The 12,595-nt window shown below is 45.8% G+C and overlaps 1 protein-coding gene across 4 annotated transcripts in view; it reads left to right on the forward strand.

Moving 5' to 3' along the window:
* Positions 1–1,051: 1,051 nt before the first annotated feature.
* The window catches only part of LOC140453481 (AT-rich interactive domain-containing protein 1A-like), a 129,009-nt gene continuing 117,465 nt past the window's right edge, over positions 1,052–12,595 (forward strand). For all 4 annotated transcript variants that reach the window (XM_072548192.1, XM_072548193.1, XM_072548195.1 and 1 more), the window contains exon 1: positions 1,052–2,447. In XM_072548192.1, coding sequence (XP_072404293.1) covers positions 1,449–2,447 — 999 coding nt within the window. In that variant the 5' untranslated portion in view covers positions 1,052–1,448. The remainder of the gene's footprint in view (positions 2,448–12,595) is intronic.

A 12,595-nucleotide genomic window follows, 5' to 3' on the forward strand; every position in this document is an offset into this window, starting at 1 on the left:
GTCTCTGTGTGAGGGGAGTGTACCCTGAGTTGGGGTCCCTGTATGATGGGAGTGTACCCTGAGTTGGGGTCTCAGTCAGGGGAGTGTACCCTGTTGGGGTCTCTGTGTGAGGGGAGTGTACCCTGAGTTGGGGTCTCTGTGTCAGGGGAGTGTACCCGAAGTTGGGGTCACTGTATCAGGGGAGTGTACCCTGAGTTGGGGTCACTGTATCAGGGGAGTGTACCCTGAGTTGGGGTCTCAGTGTGAGGGGAGTGTACCCTGAGTTGGGGTCTCAGTCAGGGGAGTGGACCCTGAGTTGGGGTCTCAGTCAGGGGAGTGGACCCTGAGTTGGGGTCTCAGTCAGGGGAGTGTACCCTGAGTTGGGGTCTCTGTGTGAGGGGAGTGTACCCTGAGTTGGGGTCCCTGTATGATGGGAGTGTACCCTGAGTTGGGGTCTCTGTGTGAGGGGAGTGTACCCTGAGTTGGGGTCACTGTATCAGGGGAGTGTACCCTGAGTTGGGGTCTCAGTCAGGGGAGTGTACCCTGTTGGGGTCTCTGTGTGAGGGGAGTGTACCCTGAGTTGGGGTCTCAGTGTGAGGGGAGTGTACCCTGTTGGGGTCTCAGTGTGAGGGGAGTGTACCCTGAGTTGGGGTCCCTGTATGATGGGAGTGTACCCTGAGTTGGGGTCTCTGTGTGAGGGGAGTGTACCCTGAGTTGGGGTCACTGTATCAGGGGAGTGTACCCTGAGTTGGGGTCTCAGTCAGGGGAGTGTACCCTGAGTTGGGGTCACTGTATCAGGGGAGTGTACCCTGAGTTGGGGTCTCTGTGTGAGGGGAGTGTACCCTGAGTTGGGGTCTCAGTGTGAGGGGAGTGTACCCTGAGCTGGGGTCTCAGTCAGGGGAGTGTTGTGTTTTCAATGGCAGAGTGTTGGGGAACAGCAACACTCCCCTGTTCTGATTGACGGCCGATTCTCCCACCCCTCCATTCCCCTCCCCTCCCCCATCTGTGGCCCCTCCCCCCAGGCCGGGCTCCGTTTTCCTCCCCCTCCCCCTCCCCCCCCTCCCGCTCCGCTCCGGGTTTTGCCGCCGCCCCCCACACAACATGGCTAGTAGTTCTGTCAGACCGCGTGTTGCGCTGGGCCCGAGGCTCCGTTAGACGGGCTCGGGCTGCCGTGCTCACCCACACCCAGCCATGCGGAGCGGCAGCGCCACCGACAACGGCACCGGCAGTGCGGCCGTCTGAGCGCCACCGCCCAGAGCAAGTCCGGGAGCCGAGAGTCAGCGAGCCGAGCGGCCGGGCGGGGGCAGCGAGAGAGCGAGCCGAGCCGAGCGGCCGAAAGTGGGAGCGGGTATCGGGGCCGCCAGGCCGAACCGAACCGAACTGAGCACCGGGAGGGAGCGACCCACCGAAAGCGAGCGAGGCGAGGCCCGGGGGTGGGGGTGGGGGATCGCGCGGGGCGGCGGGCAGCAATGGCCGCTCCGGTCAGCGCCCTCAGAGACACCGAAATGAGCCAGGCCAAGGCCGGCGAGCTGGCGGCGCTGAAGCCGGGGACTGGGCCCGGCCCCACCGCCGAGCAGGAGCATCACCTGCCGGGCAACGGCTCGGAGCCCGGCGCCGCCGCTCGGGAGACTTTCAGCAACCACCGGCTGAGCGCGGCCCCCGTGCCGGGTGAGCACAGCGACGAGGACAGCGGCCACCCGCCACACGTCGAGCAGGACGGGGCCTCCTCCTCGGAGCAGAGTAACGGCGGAGCGGGTTCCGGGGAGCCAGAGCCCGGACGGGCGACCGCCACCAGCCTGGCTCTCCTGAGCGGCGACCAGAGATTCGACCATTCCAGCAACAGCGGTGGCGCCGTGCCCCTGGGCAACGCAAACCCGGGGCCCAGTCCTGGCCCAGGCGCCGTGCCGCCTACCGGCTACGGTTACAACCATTACCGGGGCCCGTTCCACCAACATGGCGGACAACAAAGCCCCGGCATGGGGGCAGCGCTACAACCCGGCGGCCTCGACTCCTTCCAACCCAACTCTCACGAGGCCTTCTCCGGCCACTACAACAACTACACCACGGCTTATCCGGCGGCCCGCAGCGGCTACATGAACCAGAGCTACGGCCTCAACTCGCCGCGGGCCGGGGCTGCTGGGCCTAAAGCCTTGGCCTCGGGTATGGTCGCTTCTTTCCAGCGCTTCGGTGTGCAACAACAGCAGGGCCCCGGCCTCCAACAGCATCAACAACCGCAGACGGCCTCCAGTACCCCAACCCTCAACCAGCTGCTCACCTCCCCGAGCGGGGCCCGGGCTTTTACTAACTATAACCAGGCCCACCAGGACTACAATAGCAGCCAGGAGCTGGCCAAGGGAGGCGAGCTGGGAAGCCAGTATCCCAGCTCGGGCTGGGCAGCAGCGCAACAAAGGAGCCACCATCCGCCCATCAGCCCCGGGAGTAGCGGGCAGCCCTTGCCTAGGACTCAGGTAAAAATGCTAACTAGTGGTTAACTAGTGTAACCAGGAGCGAAGCGTGGTAATGGCAGTGTTAGTTAATGGTTGGTACTGTGTGTCTGTGGTTGGGGGAGGGAGGTGGATTGGGCCGTGCTTGTGCTTCTCTCTCAATACAAAGAATCCGCTCTAAAATGGCCGGCTTTGTGCGAGTGGAGCAGCAGCTCTCGGTATAAATTATGTAAAGTGAGGCCCGAACCCGAGCTAGAACAGCTCTTCTCTCTCCCTCCCATTATTTTCCCCACTTTTTTAATCTCCCTCCATTTTCCTCCAATTCTTTCTCCCTCCTTATTTCTCCCACTTTGACCCCTCCCTGTTCCCCTCCTCCTCTCCACCCCAGCCTGTCCCTTTCCTTTCCACTTCACATCTGTTTTCCCCCTCCTCTGTTTTCCCCCTTCCCTCCTCCGTTTTTTCCCCCTCACCCTCGTTTCCCTCTTCCCCAGTTCTTTCCACACCTTACATTCTCTTATCCCCGCCCCACGCACAGCTCTCCTCTCCCTACCCAGTTTTGTCCTCCTTTTCTCCCTTTCATCCTCCTGCTACCACCCCCACCCCTCCCAACGGCCAAGCATTGTAGGTTTTTCACTTCAAAAAGTGACCCTCCTGTACAAAAAAAGTCTATAAAGGATTGGGTGAGTTTAGTGAAACAAAACAGGTTATGTGTGCACCGGGGTTTTGCTGCATGATCTGTAGCTGAGGGACTGGCTGCTCTCTTTGTTTTAGGATTTTGATCCCAGTGAATTTTTCTCCCCTTATTTATGTGCTCAACCACTGTCTGCTGCTCTTGTCTGATTGTTTTAATGCTGTGTTTACTGATGGACCTCCGCTGCCGTTCCCACCTCCTTGTTTGTTTCTCTGTTCCCCCCACCCCATGTTGTTTTTCTCGTCTCCAACGCCTTGTGTGCATGCAACCTTGAGTTGGTTCACTTTGCCAGTACTAGCTGGTACTAATGCACAGGCTGGTGATTTGAGTAAGTGCAGATTGCACGGGTTTGGGATTTGAATTATGGAGGTAAAATCCTTCTGTCAAAGCCAGGAGACAGTTGGTCTTAGGGTGACATGCTATCTGTAATCTGATTGGCTCCTCAGCTGCTGCTTCTGGCCATTTATAATTGCCTCTGATGTAATGGCAAAACAACCTGATTAGCTCATAAACTGGAATATGGTTCACATTACACTAGTGTGTGCAAGGGAGGGGGAAAAATAAACACAGGTAATGGCCATTGTTTCACAGGCTTAGCTTGGAGAGGGCAAGAGATGCTGTGGAAACAGCTCCTGACCTTGAAATGCTGAGCAGCTGATTGCTCAGGGACAGCACCACAAACAATATCGGCTGTGTCAGCATGCATAGTTCCATTGTGTGATGACAGGGAGCTTATGGGGGGTCTACATTCTAAGCACTGACCTTAGGCTGTAATTTCATAAAATGTGGTCCACAGAATAGAAAGGCAAATTCAACATATTTGCTTCCATACCATTTCAAATCATTTACCTGATGGTTCAGGTCAGCCTAAGTTCGGATGATCTGTGTTATAGCGCCCTTGGTTACCTATTCCTTCAAGTGCTGTGTGTTATAAAGAAGTTCAAGTTAATGCTCTGCCTATTGGGGAAGGTAGATCACAGCAATAATTGCTCATTTCAGCTGACAAGTTCTATCTTGAGAATCTGTTTTAATATTAAAGTGGTTGCTGTAAATTTAAAACTTTGCTTTAAATTCTTGCTTTTAATGATGCTGTTGACTTTTCTGCAAAATATATTCTGATCTGAAAATATCATGTAAGTCTAATTGTTCTAATGTGTTCCCAGTCGCTGGAATCCTGGATCAGCATTTGTTGCCTGTTGCTGATAGGGGAGGGAGCTGCTTGTTTAATTTAAGTCTTGGAGGTATTGTTTATTATACCTCTTACATATGGTTTCATGCACAAATTGTTGCTCTTTCTAATTTGCATAAACAGGAGGGGCTATTATGGTGCAGTGATCTCCCTACCACTGGACTGGGAGGCCTAGGTTTAACTCCCACCTGAACCAGCTGAACATGGAATAGTGTAGGTGGGATGGGCTTCAGATTAGTATGACAGGGCGGCGCAACATCGAGGGCCAAAGGGCCTGTACTGCGCTGTAATTTTCTATGTGTGTATAAAATCTCTGAACAGGTTGATTAGGAAAAAAATGTTAAATAAAACCAAATCAGGCAGGAGCAGTATTGGTTTGTCTACGTATTAGTTTGAGTGCTGAGATTGGAGAACACAAGTCAATCTTTCAGTTGCACAATTTGAAATATCATGTATAGGTACACTCAGTGTATACTTACAGCCAGGCCTGGACACTGTCAGAAATGCATCAATGTTTCTGGATAGACCTGGTGTATTAATCCTGACAGGATGTTGACAAAACTGGGATGTCTGAATGTACTAGGCCTGCTCTGTCAACGAAAAATAAATTGGGATACTAGTCAGACATCAGGAGCTGAACCAATGTTTGAATTTCTTTAAATTACTGATAGGTTGGGCTACTGGGAACCGTCAGAAAGTTGAAGCTTTTTGGCTCTCTGTATGGTAGCTGAGGGTGACTTTTGTCAGCTGCGTTTTAAAGAGGAATTCCATTGGGGAATGAGCAACAATTTGAAATTCTATTAAGGTGCAAAAAAATGCATAAATATTGCAATTTGCAATAGGAAATTGGTATTTTAAAACAAATATTGTTTGGGATCATTATACTTCAGATTGGAATTGAATTTTCCCTCCTGTTTGATCAGTATGGAACTTGGAAGGAACCTAGCATTTTCTGGGTTCCTGTTTGCATGGGGTACTTGAGAATAGTATCAACGTGGATTGCTTTATTATTCTCAGGGCAGGGTCCGTCTTGAGGGTGGGCCTGGGGGATGTTTGTAGAAAACTGTACAAAAAGAGGTCAGTGATGAGACAATTGGAGTTGAGGACAACTTCTCAAAAATTAAAATTTGGAACAGTGTTCCACAGAGTTCACCAGTTACCTGGGTTTGGAGGGCATCTCATTCAAATTTGCAGACCTTACTGGCTGCACGGGAAATATCACTGAGCATTTTGTTAGAAGGTAGCCTGCACAAGGAAAGCTGGCTTTTGTGGAAGTATAGATGAATTTGTGTGTTTGTGTTCACAAGGCAGTAAGCTCACTAAATAAACCAATGACACGGTTTTATGGCAACAGGTATGGATTATGAATGTAGCGATGCTTATTGGGAAAGCAAATGGATTGTTGGCCTTTGTTTCAAAGGGAATGGTATTGGAAAAAGGTCAAGTCTTTCTAATGCTATACAGGGCTAGTCAGACCATGACTGGAACGTTGTGAACAGTTTTGGACCCCTTATCTAAGAAAATATATCTTGGCATTGGAGATAGTCTGAAGGTAGTTCACTAGTTATGGAGGGATTCTTTTGAGGAGGGGTTGAATTTGAAATCATTGGAGTTCTGAACAGTAAGGGGTGACTTTATTGACTTACAGTCTTAGGGGACTTAGCAGGTTAGATGCAAAAAAGTTTCTTCATATGGGAGAATCTAAGACCAGAGGGCATAATCTTGGAGTAATGGGTCACCCACTTAGGACAGATGATGAGGAGTTTCTCCCACAAGGTAGTGTATTTGTGGAATTCTTTAACTGTGGGCTGTAGAGACTGGGTTAAGTATGTTCAGGGCTAAGATAGTTTTTGGCTAGTAAGGCAATTGAGAGTATGAGGGAAAGGCAAGAAAATGGAGGATGATTCACCAGGGTGCTGACTGATGTGAAGAAATACAAATGTGATGAAAGATTTTAAAAATTGGTGCTTTTTTAGAAGAAAGGATGTTATTCAAAAACAGAAATTGCTGGAGAAACTCGGCACATCTAGCAACATCTGTGAGAAGAAAGAATTAACTTTTTGATTCTGGTGACTCTTCAGGATGGTTCTGTAGGTTTGTTTTATTTTGATGTTACAGTGAAGGAGTTTAAAGTTTTATGACCAGGTTGGAGTACATGGATATACTGTTCCTAGTGGCTGAAGAGTTCAGAATATTGTATAGGAAAGGTTAAGAACATGTTGCTCGAACAATTTCTTTATCATGAGCATAGCAAGACTGTGACATGCATGTAGTTGGTGATTGCAGCAGAGACCATGTCAGCTTTGAAGACTCTGTTGGAATGTGACTTCAAGAAAAGGCAATTAATGGATGTGGAACAAGATGAGCAGGTAGTAGTAAGGAACTGCTTGTGAATGAGATAGACACTGGCATATGCTGGGTTCTGAATGACCTGTAACCTGTCGTCATTTCTGTGTTACTGAGTACCTTTCTTGGTTATTTTGGTGTTGGCCAGATTGAGAATGGATGGTATTTACCTTTCGCTGAACAAGTTTGTCACCATGTTGTCTTTTTACAACAGTTTGGTAATTTTTAGCATGGCATTGTAGACTTAGTGTTTAGTTATGAGTGATGGAGGAATTAAGCAGTGAATTTCATTACTGTGCCATCATGCCATTATCATTTAAGAACGAAGTCTGAGGTTTCATCCAAAACTTCCTGTGATTTGAATCTTGCTATTTACTGCTGTCCAGGCTTCTTAAACTTGTGTTTTTCCAGCCTATCTTTGCTCGGGTTGAAATTAGGAAAGCTTCATACATTTAACTATTGTTGTGTGCCAGTATCAGATGGGAGGCTTGGAAGTGTCCTGTCAAAGTGAGTGAGCGGTTTTGAAGTCTGTCATACCTCTGAGCATTTTAAAATGAATGACTTGGGTAAATTTAAGCTTTAGATTTGCAATGTTTCAATTCACGCAGGATAATTTTGCATTGAAAACTTGGGGCCAGGATTTTGACCTTCAGTTAAGTCAAAAAGATTTGTGCAACTGGTCTATCTTGCGAGAGCACAGCTTGTGTAGTGTGGAACTTACTACTCTAATGTTTAAAGCCAGACCTTGCTTTGCATGGGTACTTAGGCTTTATCATTTTATAGATTGATTAATTTAGTTCCTGCCAATGGGTCACAATTTATCCTGTTTATCTCCATTTAATTTCTGTTCCTGCTTAAGTTAACCTGTTCCTGTTGGTGTTTGTTATTGCAGTGCTTCACTTGTTATGTTGAGCTATCGGGGAAGATGGATATCAAGTGAACTGGATTTGGTGTGTATTAATTGCAGTTCCATATTCTGTGCAGTCTATGAGCTCTGCCCCATGGAGTACAATCCTGGATGGTCCATTTGTGCTTACAGCTTTCACTGACATTAAATATTCAGAAAGTGCCCCTCTTGCTGCTGATGCCTGATTAGTGGACAGTGGTATGTCAGGATCATTTAATGTTGGCAATAAAACTTTATGCAGTGTCATAGAAGTGTTGATATTAATGTTTACAGCTTACAGACCTCCATGTCAAGGGCATAACAAAACCCATGGGAATAAAAGATTTGACATTTTAAATGGTGATATTTCAATTCTGATATCATTTCAGTCCCAGATGAAGATGGGGAAAAAAATGAGCACATTGATTTTGTTTTTCTTAAGATTTTGCACTCCAATCCCAAATTCACACCATAGGGTGAACTGAAGTTTACACTTGGGCCCTACTTGGCTCTTGCAGCCGCAGTAATTATTTGACTAGTCTAGTTCACGCTCTGGTCAATATTAGCTCCAGGATTTTGATAGTAGGTGATTCAACAATGGTAATGCCATTTAATATCAAGGGGTGATAGTTATACTCTTGTTTGAAATAGTCAGAACCTGGCTATCGTGACGTGAATTTAACTTGCAACATGTCAACTCAAATCTGGATAATGAGCAATCTTGCTGCGATTGGATATGGACTGCTTCAGTACCCGAGGAAGAGTGAATGATACTGGGCTTTGTGGAGTCATCAGCGGACACATCTGACCTTTATGGAGGGAAAGTCATTGAAGTGGCTAAAAAAGTTGGGTCAAGGATACTACCCTGAAGTACACCAGAGATGTCATAGAGCTAAGATGACTGACTTGACAATCATAGTTGTCTTGCTTTTGTCAGGTATGACTCCAACCTTAGGAGGATTTTACCCCGATGCCCATTGATTCCAGTTTTGCTAGTACAGAGCAACCTTGACTATCTGAACGAGATGGGCTAGCACTGTTTCATTCAGATAATTGATTATTAGGATAATCAATTTTATCTTAAACAAGGGAAGCCATACTGATCTAATGCTCTGCTCCACCTGAAGATTTGCTTAAATCTATAATTTTAATAAGTCTGCTGTTTTTAAAAAAAACTAATCTTTGTATTCTGCAAATTAAAAGTTAAACTGAGAAGGACTAAACCCTTACCATCACACAAATACTGTATATGAAATCTCAGCATTAAACAAGGTCCCAAATAGCTTCTACGATCACAAGAACATTTGTCAGTTTCCGGGAACTTGGTGTCACGATAGAAAGACAGAAGCACCGCCTTGCGCATGTGTTTACTTTCGCAGCCATTTTTTCATGAAAGGCATGGTAAAGTGACATGAATACTGTAAAACACTTACTTTTGCAAAGGGCTGTATAACTAACCCTTAAAAAATTCAGTCGCTGATGCTTGAAGTGCTTGTGTTACTTTGTTTTTGCCAGTGTTTTCACATGTTCTTCAGTACAGGTAAATCGAATACACTTACCTCTTTGATGTAACGTTTTTACAGAATCTTGATCTTATTTGGATAATCCAGGCTCCTCTGTACTGCTTGATGTCACAGTAGATACTTGCGTCCTTGATGTCAAGGGCAGTCACTCTCCCCTTTCCTCTGGAATTTAACACCTTTGTGCCAAGGCTGTCTTGAGGACAGGAGCTCTGTGGCTCTGGTGGAACCCAAATTCACTAAATGCTGCTTATGATGTAGCACTGTTGAACGATACCTTCCATCACTTTGCTGATGATCAAGAGTAGACTGATGGATCAGTAATTGGCTGGGCTGAATTTGTCCTGCATTTTGTGCAGTTTTCAACTTTACCGATGAAACTAAAGAGGTATGTCATCAACCTGTTCAGGAATGTTATGACACATCTGCAGAACAGGTGGGACTTAAACCTGGGCTTTCTGGCTCAGAGGTAGGGATGTTATCGCTGTGCTGTGAAAGCCCTCTGTCTTTTAAGTCACTGGGCATACCTGGGAAATTATCCATATTATTGAGTAGATGCCAATGTTGTAACTATTTTGGTATGGCTTAGGATTTGGCAAGTTCTGGAGCATAAGTCTTCAGTACTATTCACGGTGCAGGAAATTTCTTAAGGAGGCATTTGGTTTTTCTGTGTCATATGGATTATGCAGCGAAAATGATTCTGCATGCTTGAGGTGAGAGTGGCATGGGTGACGTCTGAAGAGAGACTTTTTGAATGAGGGTGAAACTAGAAGAATGAACATGAACATGTGGTTCTGTCCCTTATGGACATTTTGGTTTCCTTTATCAAATTTTGCTATTCCCCAGATTTTCTTTCTCCAAGGCACTGAGCTCAGGTTGTGGAGAATGCCTCTCCTAAGTGGCACTTAATGTAGGAAACAAGTTGGTATTCAGTTATGAGGGTGGCTTGCTCAATGTCCATACTTATTCATTCGCAGGAGTAACTAGCTACTGCTATTAGCCCCTACCTTTGCTTACTTCCCAGAGGAAGATAGTTGGCAGTTGCTTTTCATTGCAAAGCATAGCCAGGATTAGTCCAGCCTAGTTCCTGCTGCTAGAAATGTTCTGCATTCCACGTTTTATTCCACTCGAATTAAAAATGATCGTATCATTGCATTTAATCTGGTTTCACATCATATTGATTTGAATTAATAAGATGAACTATACATATGTATATTGGGTAAGAACAGAATTAGGTTGGATTCCTGGATTTTCCTTGCCATTAGCTACTATCCATTTATTTAAGCGATTTGGTTGTTACAGCAGCAAACTGATTTATGCATCTTGTACTAGAGAATATCACCCCTTCCATTTCTCCACCTCATTCTCCTCATTACCCAATATCCTAGTTGAGATGTAATGTAGATAGCCCAAACACAACCTAAAATCTTTGAAATCTAAATATTTTGAAGCATTTTAATGTACAGTTCATGGAGTACATTTGAATAGTAATCATTGTTGCATTATAGGAAATGCAACAGCCAATTTACATTTAGAAAGTTCCCACAAACTGCAATGTTTTTGTGACTTTGAAGGGTAAATATTGGCAAGGGATAACCCCTTTTCTTAAAGTAGCACAAAAAGATGTTGCATATCCTTGTGGCTTCTAAATCTAGTTTGAAAGATAACATCCTCAACAAAACAGCACGGATGTTGAATCAAATATCCCTTTCTTGTAAACGTCTATGGATACTGGTCTGTGGGTTGTAAGCCCTTGTATGGCTCAAGGATAAGATTTACATAGGCTTGGTTTGAAAGCAAATTGCGTTCTGTGCCAGTGTGTAATTGTTAGTCCTGCAAGAATACTGGGTCTGAGCACCTGAGCCTGCATCAAGGCCCTTCTCACCAGTCACTGTCTGAAACAGTAAAGTTTGTTTTCAGTTTTGACATTGAGCAGCTTTGTGTTCTTCTGCAGTTTGTTCTGAAAGTGCATGCTTTGAGCATTTTGAAACTCTTCCTTGTGCAAGTGCCAGTTACCAGACCTCAAATTGCCCCTCAGTTTGCTGACTTTGAAAGTACAGCTGACCTGAAGTTAAAGGGGGCAAATAATTCTATGGTGACCGCATATGTCAAATGCTAAGATTTCTTACTCATCCTCAGACTACAGATACAAGTGCTGGACAAGGTTTACAGATTAAAGTAATTGTTAAAACCTAAACAGTCACTGCTTTGTGGAAATCTAAGTCAAATAGCAAAGTCCTTGCATGTGTCGTAGACCTATTTTGCTTCTCTCTTAGGTCATTAACTTCTGAAATCTCTGTTTAACAAGACTTGGCTACTTCAGTTCTCTCCTGGTTAGCCTTCAACTTTACATCCTCTACAAGGTTGCTCATATGAAGCTCTGGACGTATCCTAATTTGCCATCTATTCATCCATCTATTTAGTAGCCTGTCTGTCTCTTCCTCACTCTAGATAAGAGTGGTGCTGGAAAAGCACAACAGGTCAGGCTTGGATGCTGTGCTTTTCCAGGACCATTCTAATCTAGACTCTGGTTTCCAGCATTTGCAGTCCTTGTTTTTACCTTGTCTCTTCCTTAGTTTCAGTTACAGCATAACTGAAGTCTGTCTTTTGAAGCACATGTTAATGTTAGTGATTCTTAAAGTTGTTTTCACACAATGGCCGGTGGAGTAGTAGCGCAAGAGCAGGCTCCTCAGCCGAGGAGCCCAGAGATCATCTACTCCATCCGCTATACTACTTTTCTCCTTTCTCTGCTTTTTTAACGTTTCCATTTATTATGGCACTGTCTTCTTTTAATTACTTCGCTAGAAGGTGTCTTCTGGCCCAGGTCAGTAACAAGATACCTTTTAATGGCCCTGACTGGCAGTCTAGGCCGGTGGGGTGGTCTCCTTGTGTGGCTGTCTGCTCCAGGAGGAGCAATCTTGGTCTGGAGTGGGTTCTTGTTCTGGGGTGGAGGTTTTTGGCGGCTTCTGGTATTCCAGCAGCCTGGCATGGAGGTCTAGTCCCAGCATGGAGGTCTTGTCCTCGCTTCGGAGGCGGCTTCTGGTTATTCCAACAGCAAAGCGTGAAGGTCTCATCTCAATGTGGCAGTTTTGGACGGGTTTTCCAGTGTACCCTGAACCCAGCAGTTATTCATTGAACTTTACTTTTTTCCTTCATATTTTTTGACTTCTGTCACTAATGTAGGTGCTATAGAATACCAACTATAAAAGTCACTTTTAAAAATAAAAATACACATGACGATGAATTGTGATTCTACTCTGTTCGTCTTGTTCTACCTGACTTGCATTGGCTTCTGACATGGCAATACTGTTGTTTTGAAATTATTTTTCTAATTTGTAAGTCCCATCATGCTCTTGGTCCCTCTTATTTGGTCGGATCAGCCTTGAAATTCTGGCTTTTTGTCTGTGATCACTTCACCATTGGTGACAGTGCCTTTACATCCCTGAGTCTACAGCTCCCTTATGAGTGCCCCACCCCCCCACGCAAAGGTGCTCACCATTTTAAAATCAGACCCTTTCTCTCCTAAGCACGAGTTGATGT

The sequence above is a fragment of the Chiloscyllium punctatum genome, chromosome 27 (assembly GCF_047496795.1).
Source record: "Chiloscyllium punctatum isolate Juve2018m chromosome 27, sChiPun1.3, whole genome shotgun sequence".
Classification (NCBI taxonomy): Eukaryota; Metazoa; Chordata; class Chondrichthyes; order Orectolobiformes; family Hemiscylliidae; genus Chiloscyllium; species Chiloscyllium punctatum.